This window comes from Haliaeetus leucocephalus, unplaced genomic scaffold (assembly GCF_000737465.1).
Source record: "Haliaeetus leucocephalus isolate CR32 unplaced genomic scaffold, Haliaeetus_leucocephalus-4.0 Scaffold866, whole genome shotgun sequence".
Lineage (NCBI taxonomy): Eukaryota > Metazoa > Chordata > Aves > Accipitriformes > Accipitridae > Haliaeetus > Haliaeetus leucocephalus.
In genome coordinates, this window is record NW_010973302.1 from 1,635,497 (window position 1) to 1,652,154 (window position 16,658).

Below are 16,658 nucleotides of genomic sequence, written 5' to 3' on the forward strand. Positions count from 1 at the left end.
GAGCACCGGACATCACCTCCTTGGAGGCTGATGGTGAGAAGAGGGGGGGGTTTAATGGAGCGCAAAAAGGGGTTTAACCCAAGATCTGGGGGTTTAATGGAGTGCAAAAAAAAGGCAACAATTTCCCACTGATAGGAAGGAGGGGATGGGGACAGGAGCTGTGCTCTGCAAGCATTAGGAGCCCTCCGAGCTGGGAATAGCTGAGCCAGACTCCAAATTAAATCGGCTGTGGGGTTGTACTGCACATCAGTCCTCAGCCCGAGCCCAGGGGTGGGTATGGGGGCTCGCAGCCCCTCGAAGAGTTGAGTTGGAGCTGGAGGTGGCCACAGGGCCACCGATATACCAGTGGGCATCACAAGGGATGCCAAGGGGGTCGTCCCCACTGCCCCGCAGGTAGCTGGGGGCTGGAGTCCATCCGACGCGGCCACGCTGGTGGCTTTGCACAGAGAAGGTGTTTAGTTTTGAGTAGCAGGGCGTTGTGCGGTTGTGAGATTGATGGGAAGCAGGACTAAGCTGCAAAAAAACCCCAACCCTTAGAGTTTAAAGAATGGCAGATTTGGCTTGTATTCAAAGTGCTGGCAAGATTTTATATTGCAATGCTCAGATGCGTCATGAAAACGTATTTTCTCCGTAAATAAGTTGTGTGTGGTTTCTCCTGGCTCCTTTTCACCCTGGAGGGGCCGAGGCTGCAAGGCCATGGTGGGGTCCAGCCCCTGCTCCGGCGCCTGGTGTGACCTCAGGGTCGGTACTTCGTGTCCCATCATCTCCTCTGGCCATCAGATGCCCTATCTGGGCATCTTCCAGTGGTGGTGGGACTCAGCGGAGGTTCCTCTCGGTCCCGCAGGCTAGCGGTGAGCAATGTCAGGAGCATCCCTGGCTGAGCTGCTGCCTGTTCCTGCTGCCTGTTAAAACCACAGCCAAGTTCAGACCAGGGGGCTTTGGGTGGTGGGATCCACGCACGCCCTGTGCATGGGCTGCAGCGCGGAGGCAATGCGGAGCAGAGGCTCTGCCGGGCTCTAGGTGGAGACTGCAGACTGCGCAGCCTGCCTGCAGCTTGCCTGCAGCTCTGGGCCAGATCCAGGCAGCGGGCTACCCGTGGGGTGGGCTTCGAGCTGCTCGCAGCCATTGCTGGTGGGTGAGGATGCTCGGGGCAATGCAGGGTCCCCCTGGGGCTTTGGTAGGAGAGGCAGCAAAAAAAACCAACCAAACAAAAAAAAGCCTCAGGAAATGCCTGAGGACCCCCCTCCACCCGCTACACTGGAGGCAGTGGGGGCACTTCAGAGTTCAGATCCCCTCAGACCAGGCTGGACTGGCATCAGGCTGTCCTGTTTTCTCCTGAAAGGCTCAAATCCAACCCTGGGATGCAGGAGCACGTTCCTGCCAGCCCAGGGACTCAGCGGGCCTAAGGCACCCTCCTGCCAGACCATCTGCTCCTGCCTGCTCCGACATAAATCCGGCTCAGGCTGCTGCAGCCGCCCCAGGGTGAGGATTTCGGGATGCTGCGGGGTCGGAAGATCCCTGCTGCCAGTACCAGCAGCCACCCTGCCATCCCCAGCCCTGCTTTTAGCTGGTTCCCTTCACCTCGCCTGCGGACGGGATTTTCAGAGGCTCATTGGGACCCTGCGATGCATCGCCCTGCCTGGGACCCATCCTGCAAACCCGCATGTCGCCCCAGTCACTTTGCTAGGGGTTGAAGCATCCTTCTGGCAGAGGAGTATGCTGGAGAAGCAGGTGCCGGGAACATCACCTCCCGAGCTAAGGCCAGAGCAGACGGAGGCACCAGCATCAGCCCAGACCTGGGGTTTAGGTAGAAGGACATTGGAGAGGGCAGCACCTCTTTTTCTTTCCTGGGAAGGGGGGGAAATGAGATAGCTTGTACTTCGCTCATCCCTGGCATTGCTCGGCCACAGGCGCACGAGATACGGGGAATGCTGTTGTGCTCACCAGCAGGAAAACTCTTTTTTTTAAGGATTTCTAGCTGAACCGCAAGAATTTGTACCAGATTTGGTTTCTAACCGAGTGGGCTTGATTGATGTGCTCAAGCACAGGCTGCCCTGAGCAGATTTTGGCTGGTTTTTACAGCTGGTGTGCTGCAGTGGCACCCTGGAGGGATGGTCCCGTGGGACCTGCAGCATGGGTGTCACAGCATGGGCACCCTCAGCATCCCCCGGCCAGGCTTAGTCTCAGTTTTTTCACTGCTGGATGTTTTTGTGTGTACCTACCTGTCAAAATCTGGATTTGGAGAATCAGTGCTGCTGTGGAGTCCACATCCCCTTTACCTCCCTCATGGGTATCATTTTGCACAGCCTCATCTTTTCCCACTGCTGACATTTAAACAAGCAAATGCAAAATGATGGTGTGAAGTGGCTTTGGTGGGACGAGTCCCGGGAGCGGAGTCGTCAGAGGATAAGCAGTGGGTGAAGAATGAGATGCATGAGAATTGTTTCAGGTCCCTGTCCCGTACCTGGCCGGGGCTGATACCAGTGCAAAACACAGCATCCGAGTCTTGAGGACAGGAGCAAATGATGCGTGGCTGGATGATGCCACCCCATCGTGGCATGTCCTCTCATCTCATCAGCAGTGCTGCCACCCATGGGGTCCCCCCCATGTTCTCCCCCCTAACCGAGCATCCAAAACCAATGCTTTCTTTTCCCCTCCCAGCGATAAATTCCTCCACTTTCTCTTTTTTTTTTAAATTACTATTGCTCTACATGTGTTTTTTTTCATAAAGAGGGGCTAGGAGGAGCATCTCTGGCAGCACTGGGAACCCAAACCCAGCAATATCGCCTCCAGTCCAGGAGCAGCAGGAACCGAAAGCAAAGACAGAGAGAGCAAAGTGTGCGCCGGCTAAGGAAATGGTGTCAGGCTGGAAAAAGAGTACCTTTCCATTTCTGCTTCTTTAATAAGCATCAGGTGTGTTTCCTTGCATCTCTTTAATATTCCAGCCCATGCCATCCAGTGGTTCTTACACAGTTATGCTCACAGTCAGCTGCTCTGCCAATATGATGCAAAATATGCCATGGTAATCATGAGCATCCCTTTAGAGACAGAAAGTTTGGAGGGATCGAGGGGGTTTGCGGGTTAATGTTGTTTTCTGCAGCTCTTTTCTGTAATCTCAGCTTTTCTGGCACAGATGAGCAACTTCAGAGGCATTGTAGGGCGCTCTATACCTGCATGCTTCAGGGGATGAACAGAAAAGATTAATGTATCCTCTACATCCATTTAAAAAAAATAGCCAAATACAACATTTGCTATAGCAGAAGCTCCCTGGCTTCATAGGATTTGTAAATATTAGCCCCTGAGAAAGACTTTTCTGAGCTCTTTTGTGTAAATAACATTTTTTAGCAGAGTGGTACTTCACCTCCAGGTCCTGGCTTTCAGTGGTCACTTGTCCCCCATCCCAGGTAGCCCAGAGCCGCATTTCCAGCAGGGAGCTCCAGCACCAGTACCCAATGCCCATCGGATGCTTGGCCACGGCGGTGGGAGAGACGGGGTGAAAAGCAGGCGGAGGAGATAAGAGGATTGTCAGCCCATTTGCTTTCCAGCATGTTTGCTCAGCGACGTTGAGTGCTGGGCCAGAGCCACCACCTCCCTGCAGACTAAACAGTTGCAATGTTTTCTCCCATGACCGAAAGAATTTAGAAAAGGGTCCCGGTATGAAACTTTACACGAACTCTGGGTGCCACGAATATCTCTGGCTGAGAGTCTGTTAACTCCTCCAGTTCCCTCCTCGCCTGTGCAGTTCAAACTCTGGGCAGATAAAGGGAAAATCCACCCCATGATGAATCTGGCCGGCTGCCTGCAGGACCCCCCTGTGCTCTCCCACCCGCCACGTTTTCACGCATCCATCTTTTTTTTTTTTTAACTTTCTTTTAAAGGAGGTCTGGCTGGGACCGGCAGTGACATTTTGCTGTGTGATTGTGTCTGGGTTCATGGAATAACAGGGCTTTAAAGTGGTGATAAACTGCTGTTATCCAGCTGAGCTGACACCCTGGCACGTGTTTGGGAATCCAGAAAGGTGCTAGATAGGAAAGGTGGCAATAAAAATTAAGTAACAAGGAAGACAACTCTGTCATCTGGGTACCGCTGGAGGAGGTGCTGGCAAACATCCTCCGGTGAACCAACTGGAGCTCCCAGAGCATTCTGCTCTCTTTTCCAGAGTATTTCTGATCTGTGCATTATCCCACTTGAAAATTATTTGGAGAAATAGTCCTGCGATAACATGGTATAAGCCTTGGTAACTCAGTGGAGAGGTGAATGTGTACTAGTGGAAATGAGATTTGCTCCAGTCCAGCAGTAAGCTTTGCTGATGTGTGGGATATGGTGTCTTCCCAGGACATGGCCACATCTCAATTCTGATGTTTTCCCCTCCATGAGAAAAAAGAAGGAGGAGGTAACAGGAGACCAGGGGATTTCCTTTGGACTGTCTCTTCTCCTCAGTCTGCTTTCTCTGCACTCAGAGGGTCATTAAAGAAGATTTTTACATCAGGACAAAATGGTGTTTGCTGTTTGTGGTGTGCAGACCATGCTACTTCACCCTCCTGGTCATCTCAGAGCTTCCACTGAGACAGTGCTCTGAGATCTCTAGCAACACTAGGTTAACAGCAATGCTTTTCTGTTTGCCCGTCCATCATTATGTCCCCACCTGCGTGCTTTAAACCTCAACTGAATCAATAATTAACTACTTACACTTCTGCAGCCCCCAGGACCTCAGAGACATCACTGGCTCAAGCTGTGAGCCACCCACGTTGGGTGGGTAGTTGCTGTTGATCCCAGATTTGGAGCCAGATGGAGAGGTCATGGTGAGACCAGGGGGCAGGAGGTTCAAGTGACCACCTGCTTGGTCACCTCGGGGTGTTTGGAGACATGGGAAATACCCACAGCTCCTGTTGGCTCTGGTTATCAGCTGCCTTGGTTACCCAAACCTGAGGAATTTAAAATTCATGGATGTTCCTAATCCTGGGAGTTTGCTCAGCATCTCCTTTAGAAGAACCAGGAGTTTTCTGACCTTACTTTCCCCTTCCTGCCCAAATCCTTTTGAGAGGAATAAGCACTATTTGTGTCTGTATGATGGCTGCAGGATCCTTGGTGAGTTGTTCTTGTAGAATTGGTTGGGGGCATTTGCATTATATCATCTGGTGGTCAGCTGATGGGTGGTAGGTGCCCACGGGATAGTGGTCACAGTCCTGGTAACCTGGACCTTCACCATGTGATGCATTTTGGAGACCTCTGTGATAAGAAACGTTCACAGAGCTGTGGCCATCATGAAACCAGGTCCACCCTGAAGGCCACCGGTAGGATTTGCTGCTCTTCCCGAAGTGGCCAAAACACCCTGAGAAGAAGCTGGTGCATGTTCATCTGGTGCAGATCCAGCTTGGAGGAAACAGAGTGATGAAAATCTGTGGGAGTGAAATGCCTCATGGCTGGGTGAAGCCAGGACCTTTGCGAGGCTGGGCACAGAGTTTCATCTGTAATTTAAAGGCTTTATCTGCTTTAAATGTCAATAGCTCCTTTGTTGGAGTAATAATAATTGCCGTGATTTGCATGTCTCAGTCACACACCCCAAAGCACTTTGCAGAGGAAGATGAGTAAATCATTCCCGTTTACCAGCTGGGAAATCAGGGTACAGAGGTGATGGGAGCCCAAACAGGACTGGAAATAAATCTCAGTCTCCTGTGCTGCTGTTTCCCAGTCCTGTGTGGAAACTGTTGGCTCAAAGCAGGTTTTCTATCATCATCTTAATCTGCTTCATCTTATTGTCCCCGTGGTGGCAGTAGCTTAGGCAGGGATGGTGTGGTGGGATCTCGGTATGGTTCAGTCCTCAGGGAGTGTCAGCGAGGTGCAGGCAGAGAGGCCGGGAGCATTGCTGCGGGTGGTTGGAGGAAGAGCAGAGCCCATGGAAGAGCTGATGGTCCCACCTCATGTCCCACCATCCCTGGTGGTTTAGTACAGAAAAGGAGCTTGTATAGTGGTGTCCACGTGGAATGAGATCTTCCTGATGAAGCTGTGGGTGGTAGCTCTGCTGCAGAGGCGCTCGGTGAGGCCCCGAGCATCCATGAGCAGAGGTGTTCGATCACTCCCTGGTGCTGCCACAGGTTTCTCCAGCACCTCCTGAGCTTCTTCTGAATGCTGGTGCTATAAACTACTCATCTCACTGGGTTATACTCCCCAGAAAGCAAAGCTATGCTCCACAGCCTCCTCCAAGCCAGGACTTAAGTACAAGTATTATTTAAATTATAAACAGGGAATAATGCAGCAATGTTACGTGTGCAAAATGTCATTTATTGGAGCCCTTTCTAGGAGAGTTTGGGGAGGGAGCAGGCAGAGGGTGTGTTTCTGCAGGGGAGCAACAACGGACGGATGCTGTCCCAGCCTCTGACCGCCAGCTCCCTCCTCCAACCCGTTTTATTTGTCTCAGGCCCTTTCCAAAGAGCCATTTAAGGCTCCAACCTTTTGTAGCACATTGCCAGTAAGATCAAGTATTTAGCACAGCCTCTCAGCTTTTTATATAGCGCCTAGCACTGATATCTAAGCATTATATATTTCTTTTTGTGCAGTATTTCTGACTCAGTATTTCCTGCCTCCTTGACAATGACTGAGTAAACAGCAGAGCTGCCAGAGGAAGAGCCCTGTGTTTACAGAGCAACAAGCCCAAATGTGTCTTTTTTTTTTCCATCAGAAGGTGGCAATGCTTAAATTAACCCTCATTTTTATCCCACACTAAACTTTTGCCCTCTAACTTGCTGCTGACAGAGTCAGCCATGAGTCGGTGGGCCCAGATCTGGGGAAAAGTTATTTGGGACTCGTTTTAAAAAAAGTGTGGCGAACTCCCAAGGGATGAATTTTCGGCTGCAGCTGTCCGGGCTGGAGCAAGGGCTTAGATCCGATGGCAAAATGATGCTTCTCATCCCGCTTGACTCTGCTGCCCACCAAAAATGGCAGAGGATGGATTTTCCTCCTCTCCCATGGAGTGGCCAGTTCTCTTGGCTCGTCTAGCTTGGTCCTGGTCTTGGAGAGGTCTCACGTCTGGACCAAGAAAGGATAGCATTGCATGAGCTGCGTCTACACTGAGATGAGGAGTGGGCTTTCACTTGGGTGCAAGAGTGGAGAGCCCCAAGTTAAAGGCATTTTTCTCTTTCCATTGCTGGTAGGAACTTCAGCCAAGCTTAGAAAGGGTCCAATGGGGGATGTCAGAGAGTGGGCTGAGCCGTGGCCCATCTCCATCATGCATGAACACCCATCACGCGTGGCGAGGCCCAACGTGATGAACATGCGTAGCCTTTAGGTTTATGCCCCAAACTTGTCCTGCACAAGACCTCTTTAGAGGTCCCCTTGGCATCCCCCCACTTGCCGCATGGTTTCCCTATGAACTCTTCTCCCAAACCAGGCAGAGAAGGGAGGTCAGCCCTGCTACCTGGTATAAATACATTTTATTTTAAACTATAGGCACTGAAGGAAGGTCATCCAGTAAACGCGCCCAGATTATCTACAGGCTAGGGCACCCCCAAATTAGTAATACAATTCGTGTTTAAAAATACAGCCAAACTGATGAAAGATAATTTGCTTACTGCCCTGACATCACCACCTAAGCATGGGGCAAGCCAATCCACAGGTTATTTTTATATAACTCCGTGAGGCATTTCCAGAGCAAATAAAGTTCACTGGGCAGGGCAGTGACCCGACCGTCTGGTTTCAGTGCTCTTCAGCCTCCTCAAGGCTTCTCATCGGTGGTGTGGAGGTCTGCAGGTCAGGGCACGGCTCTATCGGATATGCCCCGGGCACATGGGACATGGGTTTTGTTCTCTGCTGAGCTGCTCTTCACTACCAGCCAGATCTTCACCTCTCCCACGCTGTTGGTATGGCTCATCCGTTTTGGTTGCGCACCCTTTGGAGAAGCGATTGAGTTGCTCTCAATATTCTCCATGCCCGGCGTGATGGGTCACGGGTCCTGCTGGGAGCACGTCCAACGTGCAACCAGGCGAATCACACCCATAACTCCCTTGACCAAATTACCTAGATGACAACAGTGGTCTCCTCGAACATGGACACGCCAAGGGAGGTGGGACACCTCGCGTGGATGGCATTTTAGTTGGCTTGCCCATCTCTGTGTGCCATGGTACTGGTCAAACCTGCTGTCTGAAGGCCAAATTTAAGGACAAAGCTCCCTGGGCCACCTTCCTCATGCACACCATGACACTGGTGTAGCACTGCCCTGCGAGGCCGAAGCAGATGGTTATCTCAGGATGCTTCAGGAGAGCCCTGGTGCTGCAAGTCTGGCTACCATGGAGGTTCAGCTCCTGGCAAGCCCAACTCTTGCCTGTAGGCAGGCATGGTCCAAAAAAAATGTAATTCCTACCTCTGGCAAGGTGCTTTTCCTACTTTGTCAAAGGAATCGGTATGACTCCCCCCTTTTGCAGAGTACATGGAAACAATCTCCTTTTGCGAAATTTGGCCCAACATGAGGCCGCAAATGGAGCAAAATTGTTCCTGCTGCAGTATCACATTCAGGGTGAAAATGTTCACAGTGACCTCTGCATCCATCCCACATTCCATCCCTTGCTCTCATCCTTCATGGGGGTCCATCAAAGTCTGCACAAGCTTTTTTGTGACTTGAGGGGGTTGGGAGAGGACCCCAGTCCCTTTTCTTTTTCAAAGGTCTTCTTCAGCTGCGGAGTTGGGGGCAGAATGTTTACTGATGTCTCTGTTTTCTGATGTCTCAGCTGCGTAGGATGAAAAAAGAGGGTGCTGGGTGGTGGCATCCCTTCCTGCCCAGCTCCTGTCCCAGGCCTAATGAGTTTGGTTTGGTTTGGTGGTTGTTTTATGGAAATTTTTTGGTTGGTTGGTTGGTTTGATGGGTTTTTTAACAGAAAATATTTTTTTTAAGAGAAAATGTTGAAGAATCAGTTTTCTCTCCTGCAAGGCTGCGGAGCAGGGCGATGTGTTTGAAGCAGGAATGGGAAGAAGGAGAGTTTTCTGCAGTGGCTTTTATTCCTTCCCAGTAATCTGGGACCGCAGAGCCCATGTGGTTATCCCGAGCTGCTAGGAATTTCCCAGCATGTCCCAGGGGTCCCAAAATACGGCCTGGCTCCTGGGGCATATCAGTGGGGACCTTCCCAGGCAGGACAGGGGTGCTGCTGGGGGGAATCCAGCCTGGGAAGGGCAGGAGCCAGGTAGGATGCTGCATGAGATGCAAGAGAGAGCTCAGTGCCAGGGGATGAAGAGGTTTTGGGGCATCAAGGAAGAGCTCCAGGGTTCAAAGGGCGCTTTTTGTCCCAGGGCGGAGGTGGCCAGTGGGTGACCTTGTGGATGGGCAAGGCTGGAGGTCTCCATCAGTGCAGATGAGGGGCACGGGATGCTCTCGCTTGTTTTTTTTAATTTCTCAATAGTCAGGAGGTCATTTCTCTTTGACTTTTTTTTTTTATTAACATTCAAGTGAAAACTCCAGAACAAGTAATTTGGTAACCCTGGGGTGATAACCAGAGCTGGCAAATAACTCTCTCCTCCATCACTGCCCTGGGACTGGCTGGCTAATGAAAGGACGAACTCTGCAAACTCCCCCAGAGAGTCTGAAAAGACCCAACAGGATTTGGCTGCAGGTTGACTTCAGAGTCACAGACACAGTTGGGCAATTGCCTTATAGAAATGGGTGTAGAGAGGAATTAGTCATCACTGTTTGGTTAATAAGTGCCTTGGTTATTTTACAAGCCTTTTTCCTGCATATGCAAATATATTATTTTTTTTTCCTTTTGTAATGAAACATATAAATAGCTCCTGTCTTGGATCTTCTGTGCATACAGTTGTGTCATGAAAATAATCATCGTGCTTTTGCCTGGCTTTCTTTAGCAGCGGCTTTACTTACCTTCATTTCAAAAGAAAGATCTCCCGTGTGTTGTCCGGGGCATGAGAGAAAACTTTGGTGTGGTGGCTTTTATATCTCCCTGGCTTTGCAGAGTGCAGCTGCGGGTCGGAGCATTCGCAGCAGCAAAGCCCTTTGTCTCAGGCAGTAGGAATAAACTGAGATTAAAAAGATATAAGATAATTTATTTAGTTGCTGGATTTCAAATGTTGTGCAACCTGCACTGGGAACACATGGTGTTGAGAACGAACTTGTCCTGTTCTTTAATTTTCCCCTACTTAGTGTCTCCTAATTTTTAATACTGAGGAAAGGTCACTATGGAGACAGACAAGCAAAGTCGTGTGGGACAACTTACAAGAAGCTCTGCGGCACTCCTGAGAGCCCAGGGAAACCCTCTTGGCTCTGAGTGCGATGCACTCTCTTGTGCCACCCTCTAGAAAGGTTTTTATTTGTTTTTCTGTGTTGCCCCTTGCTCTTTGCCACACACACATCCCTTTTCATATCCTGCTTTCGGGCAAATCCCTTTTTTTCTCCCCAGCTGGAGGACTGATGGGGAGGCAGCTATCTCCCTGCACGCTTCCTCCTGATGTTGCTCCATAAATCACGTCATTCGGATAATCCTTGGTCATGGCAACCATCAGCTCAGGAGCAGGGTGACCTTTTAATGCCAAGCCCAGGCTGCCCTGATCTTCTGGTCGGGCAGGGAGCCAGCCTCTGCCGTAATTTCGTGAGACCCCAGGGAGCAGCCAGGCCATTAGGATGCCCCCTCCCAGACACTGGGTCTGCTGAAGATACTGGAATGAATGGGCTGGGCAGGTCCACCTGGACCACCAAGCCCCAGCATGGCCACCAGCATTCATTGTGTTTCCCCTGCATTTCATTTAACCTCTTTGTTGCTGCTTTTATTCGATCTTGGTTGTGAATATGGAAAAGAGTCCCCGTGCCTGTCTGAGGGGGAGGGCAGGGCATGCGGGATGCCGTCTCTAGCGCAAGCCGTGACAGTTATTGCAGGGGTTGGTGATATTTCTACAGTACCTGCTTTCTGGTGGCTTTGCTGTGTTGAAATTCCAGCGACTCCGCGTGCGTTGAGTAATCTCCCCGCTGTTACTAAAGAGTCAGTCTGTCTGTCTTCCTCCCCCCACCCTGAGTTTCAATTTCCTCCTAATTCTCTCTCTAGACAGCCGTTGCCTCTCCCATGGCGATGCGGTTTTGCTGATGCAGCCTGTTGTCTCTGTCCCTCTTGCAGAAGGATTTCACCATGCGGGAGGAGTTGCAGCAGCGGGACGTGGAGCGCTGGCTGGGGTTCATCACCTTTCTCTGCGAAGTCTTCGGCACCATGAGGAGCAGCACCGGAGAGCCCTTTCGAGTCCTTGTCTGCCCCATTTATACCTGCCTCAGGGAGGTAAATGCCTTCAGTTCGTCCTTCTCCATCTGCGGGCCAAGCCATTGTGTTGCAGTGTTGAGGTGCCCGTGATTTGTAGATGTTTGCTTTACAATTCCTGGAGGTTTGCTTTGCCAGCATCAACACTTCTCACCCCAAAAGTACCTACATCTGCAGGGATGCTTGGCTTTTCCTGCATATTGTGTTTCTGCTAATTAAAAGCACGTGCTCCAAGCAAGACCCCTTTGTCCAAGGGTTTGCAAAGCCCAACAGCTGGGATTGCAAACCCAACGTTTGAGTTTGCAAATCCCAGCCTTGCAAAAATCCCCATCGAAGGGTCTTAAAAAGCTTCTTAAAAGCAGGTGAAGCCACCTGAATAGATGAGACAGACTGAGGGGAGGAAGGAGGGAGAGAGGTGAGGTCCCATATGTCCTTACTTCCCACCTAGTGCAGCAGAAACCCAGCCCTGTCACTGGGGTTGGGGACATTTCAGAACCTGAGCTTCCGATGAGCTCATTTCAGAGCCTGGGCTCCTGAGCTCCCCATGGTTCGGTGTGGTGGCAGAAGCCTCAGTGAGGACAAACAAAAGACAACTCAAATGTTCGTGTTCAACAAAGCAGGAGAGGGCTTTCCCCCATCCTGTTTTAAAGATGGTTTTGTCTCCTGCTGCTGTCTGTAGAAGACTTTCTCAGAAGAATCTGCCTTGTTGCCCGGGGTTGGAGCTGTGAATCTCAAATTGTCATTAGTGCTTCTGTCGGGCCATAAATAACTCACTGTAAAATCAGTTCTCTGCTAGACCTTGGGCAAGGGAAGGATAAAGAAACTGCCGGCGATGACTTTTTTACACGCATGGGAAGTTTTCTCTGAATGCAAACACATCATAAACATTTTGTCTTCACAGTAACATTGTGGGTAGGGTTCACAGACGGTGACTGTAGCGGTGAGAAAGAGTCCAGGCATCGTGACGAGGCACACATATCCAGAGGAGGAGGTGGGAGAGGGATGCTAAGAATAGCCTAACTTCCCCCAAACCTCTGCCCACAGCAGTATGTGTCACCTTATGGGGAAGATCTTGGCGTCTAGCAAAGTCCCCGTTCCCCTTCGCTTCCCATCACAGTCGTGACACAACCCAGCCCTGATTCTGCCAGGATTTTTCCCTGCCCACTCCTGTCTGCCCTCGCTGTGCCGTCATGGTCCCTCTTGTCACCTTGCCGGTATGTGGGGACGTGGTGGCAATCTAGAGGTGCGTGGAAGGACATGACTTTCATGTGTCAGGGATATTTTTTGCTACAGGGCAGCTCCATGAAAAGCCTTTACTAATTATATCAAGACATCATGCATAAATTTGCTTCTTAAAAATACATCTCTCTGTTCCTTAGCAGGACAGTGTCCCCGTGATGTTGTTTGTCAGAGGAGAAGACTTAGCTTAGCTGACATGGGTGAGCCTGAATCTTCCAGCTCTCCTGCCCCAAAATGGTTGATCTGTGACTGCTCATTCTGCAGGGTTGTGACCTTGACTCACACTGTTCCACTTCCATGGCTCTGGGATGGGTTTTCGTCTTGCCGCAGTTTTTTGCCACCATCAGCTAATCCTGATGCACAGGACCAACTCAGGGGAACAGGACTGCCGATTTGTCAGCAGTGATAGGTGCCAGGCTCTGAGATCGTTGCCAGACCCAAAGGCAGGCTGTAGATGCAGCCGAGGAGGTGGTGATGGGTTCTTCCAGCTGCAGCCAGGAGAGGACAGGGACCTTTGCACAGGATGGCCCTGCCAGGTGCTCCATGAGATGATGGAAACTCCCTTAATTGCGCAGAGTGCTCATCCCTTGGTGAGCTCCATGAAGCACAGGGACTGGTGTCCCACGGCAGGAGGGGGTGTCACCATGGCCTATAAGGTTTGGGACATCCACTTGCCTCAGGACAGGTTCACAAGGTGCAGCAGCGCTCATCATGGGTTTTTTCCCATTCCTGCTGGTCATCACATATGTCCCTGTGTACAATCTCAGCCCCTCACCCCTAATTCCTTCCCCTTGGGTATCCCCCAGCAAAGCCCTTCCGTGCTGCTTAGCTCTCTCTGCCTCCATCCACCCAGCCTTTGATGATAAATCATTATCAGAAGCAAGATAACATCTCTCCCTCTGCCTGTCCTTTCAGCTCCTCTTGCTTTTTAGTTTCTCTGTCTCTTTTTTTTCCTTTTTCCCTTTTCCTTTTTAGCTTTGGCAGACTCAGCCAAAGGTCAGCGAGGGAGTGAGCAAGAGGAAGGGGAAAGTTGCCTGATGACTGAGGCAGGAATGTCTCTTCCCTTCCCCCTGCAAAGCTTCCTCTCTCCAGCTCCTTTCCTTTCCCCCTAAATAAAAGCTTATTAACACCATCATTAGCTGTGGAGCTGGGCTGGGTGGGAGGAAGCGAGGATGGCAGTGAGGACATCAGTGCTGGGTGGCCTGGTGAGGAGGAGCTGGGGACGTGGCTGGGGCATCGGGTGGCAATGCCGGTGTTATTTATTGAGCAGTGTGGATGGGTTGGTTTTGTGGGCTGGGAAAAAAAAAGTCAAAAGAGAAGTTCATTTCAGGCAAGGCTGGAGTGATAAATGCTGGGGTTTGCTGGTTAATCGAACCAGCGTTCATCACCGTCCTCAGGGAAGCAGGCAGACCACTGCGTTTTGATGTCAGCCACGGGAATGGGTGATTAAACACAGCAAAGGAAATTTGGGTCAGAGCTGCCACCTCGCCCGGGCAGCATTTCGGGAACCAAGGGAGTGGCTGTGCTCCTTGGCACAAACATGGTCCATGCCGAGACCCCATGTCGGAGGGTTCTGCTGCATCCTCCTCTGCATCCATCGCCTGAGCTGCCTGCTGGAAAACAGGGTGGGGAGAGAAGGAAGGGTCTACCACCATGTCTGACATGGTGACTGCCTCTCCCAGAAGCTGGATCCCCAAAGAATCAAAAAGTTGAGTTTCCAGAACCATTCTGAGGGTTTCGGTTGAGATTTCTGCGAGCGGAGAGCGTCTTCACAAGGTCTGGTGGGGTCAATGTTGGGATTTTAGGCAAAGAGATGGTTTGCCAAGAGAAGTAAAAGGTGGGTCCAGCTATCATTAAAATGGTTAGATGGCATATGGTGAGTTTGGATGGTGCTTTGAATCAAAACACATTTTTCTGCTTGGAATAGTGCGTAGTTTAGGTTGGAGAAGGGAAGTGGATACCCAAGCTCAGCCTAAAGGTCAGCATTGAGGACAGTTGGGGGAAAGGAGGGATTTTTATGGTGACCAGAGGAGAGCCTTTTGCAGATGAGAACCAGAGGACTATTGCAGCCATCAAATCTGGGGAGCCTGGGAAAAGAATAACAAAGCAGAGAAGTTAAATATAAATAAAAGAAAGAGCTTTCCTCCTATTCTTCCCTCGGAGCTTCGGGGAATCGAGGGCGAGCTGGAAGAGGGCGTTGTTCCCAGGGAAAGGCTTTCCCCAGGGATGGTTGTGCTGCAGCCAGGGCACCGCAGGCTTGGCCCTTGCCTGCTTCCAGCCCTGGCTGTCCTCACGTGGGACCAGTGGTGGCATCTTCCAGCACCACGTTCTTCCGTGAGTCTTTATCTGGCTCGATGAAAACACTTTTAGCGGTTTTAGGAAGTTGTCCTCGCTCCCGTGCTTGATGGTCTAAGCAAAAGGGATGTCCCACTGTCTTCTCCTAACCCTACAGCCCATGTGCTCTCAACTCTGGCCTCACTTTATTTCGCAAAACCACACCAAATGTGTCCCTGTAGGTCTCCTTCTGCCCCTCCAGGATGGTGGGGAGTGAACGTGCTGACATCCTTGCTGCCCCAAAGCCTCTGCCCCATGCCCAAACACCAAGGACCATGTTCAGCCCCGCTCCAACGATACTTCACATTGCACATCCCTCAAAAGCAACTAAAACCGGGACAACAACCAAGGGACTTTGGTTCTTGCAGCGTGGCCTTATTTCTTCTTTTCTGTGGCCTTCAGCAGAGTCAGCAAAATGTAGAAAATGGGTTAAGACCAGGGACTGGTAAATGTCAGTTGAACCATCAGTGGGGCAGAAGCACTCCAGAGCCCTGCGCCTGGTGCAACAAGTGCCCCATGGCTACTGAAGACGTAGAGATAATAAATAATATTATTTGCAATCTCTTGTTCACTGATTATCACCACTTTTGCATTTCCTAGCCCTTTCCTAAGCATGTCTGGAGCTGGCTGTTCTTCATCCAGCTCTGTGCTGCCCATGGCTGCGTCTGTGTCACCAGGGTTGGCCCAGCTCACTGCCCTCCCTGCTTCGTCCCCCAGTGCTGCTGGGGAGGAGAAGCATTAGGACTGGGTCCTGAGGGACCTGGCCCAGCTCTTGGTGGTGGCTGAGGTCTGCGGGGAAGGAAGGATCGTAGCCAGCTTGGAGCCATGGTTGTGTTCTGCAGAAGCCAGGACAGATGAGTGGTGTCGGGAAGTTTGGCTCCTCTTGTGTCTCAATCTCATCCTCAGCGGATGTTGTTGGGACGCCAACCCAGGAGGTGCCTCTGGGCCTGGGAGCTGCCACCTTCCTGCCAGCCCTCTGCCAGGAGGAGCCGCTTCCAGCCAAGGTGGTTGGTGTCGAGTGCTGCTTTGGATGCATTTGTTTATTTTTATGACGCCATTCAGCAGTCAGACCTTGCTTTACAGCCAGGTAACCTGAGCAGTTGCCTACGGCAGCAGAGCGAGGAGGTGGAAAAACTGGCTTGCGGTACCTAAAGCTCGAGAAGATGCCAGGTGACGACGTCACTGTGGTCCCCTCAAGGCATGTTGCCGATTGGGGTCCCACAAGGGCAAGCAACAAGGCTGGGCTCTGCCCCCTCTCACCCCCCATAATAACCCTATCCCACTCCTCATCCATGTCCCTGTGCTCTTCTCCTGCGCAGGGCTTGTTTCTTGTTCAAAGTTTAAGGTTCCTCTTGACTCCATCCTCCAGCCCACTGAGGTCCCTCTGGATGGCAGCTCCTTGAGCACATTGAGTGGTCCCCCAACTTGGTGTCATCTACCGACTTCACGAGACCGTGCTTCTCACCTCCTCCAGGTCATGGATAAGGATGCTAAACAAGGCAGGTCCTGGGATAGACGCCTCGGTACTCCTCATCACTGGCCTCCAGGCAGAGTTGGGAACCCATTGAGCCCAACTATCCAACCGGGTTTTTTACCCATCTGGTTATCCACCCGTGATGTCCTGGCTTGGATACAAGGGGATTGGATTCCAGGGGTGACAGGGAGCAGCCTTGCTGCAGCACCATCCCACTCTCAGCACCCATGGGTGCATTGGACGGGGCTGTTGGGGCAGGTTCGGAGAAACCCCATCACAGAGAGACTAATTAAACTGCAGAACTGCTTTGTGCAGGAGGTTGTGGCTGCAGGACTAATTCACGGACGTCCCTCCAGCTTGAGGGGGTTATTGCT

The 16,658-nt window shown here is 51.3% G+C and overlaps 1 protein-coding gene across 3 annotated transcripts in view; it reads left to right on the forward strand.

Annotated features, from left to right (window-relative positions):
- The window catches only part of CTIF (CBP80/20-dependent translation initiation factor), a 110,622-nt gene that overhangs the window by 82,430 nt on the left and 11,534 nt on the right, over window positions 1–16,658 (forward strand). For all 3 annotated transcript variants that reach the window (XM_010582998.1, XM_010582999.1, XM_010583000.1), the window contains one exon: window positions 11,103–11,258. In XM_010582998.1, the coding sequence (XP_010581300.1) occupies window positions 11,103–11,258 (156 nt within the window). The remainder of the gene's footprint in view (window positions 1–11,102; window positions 11,259–16,658) is intronic.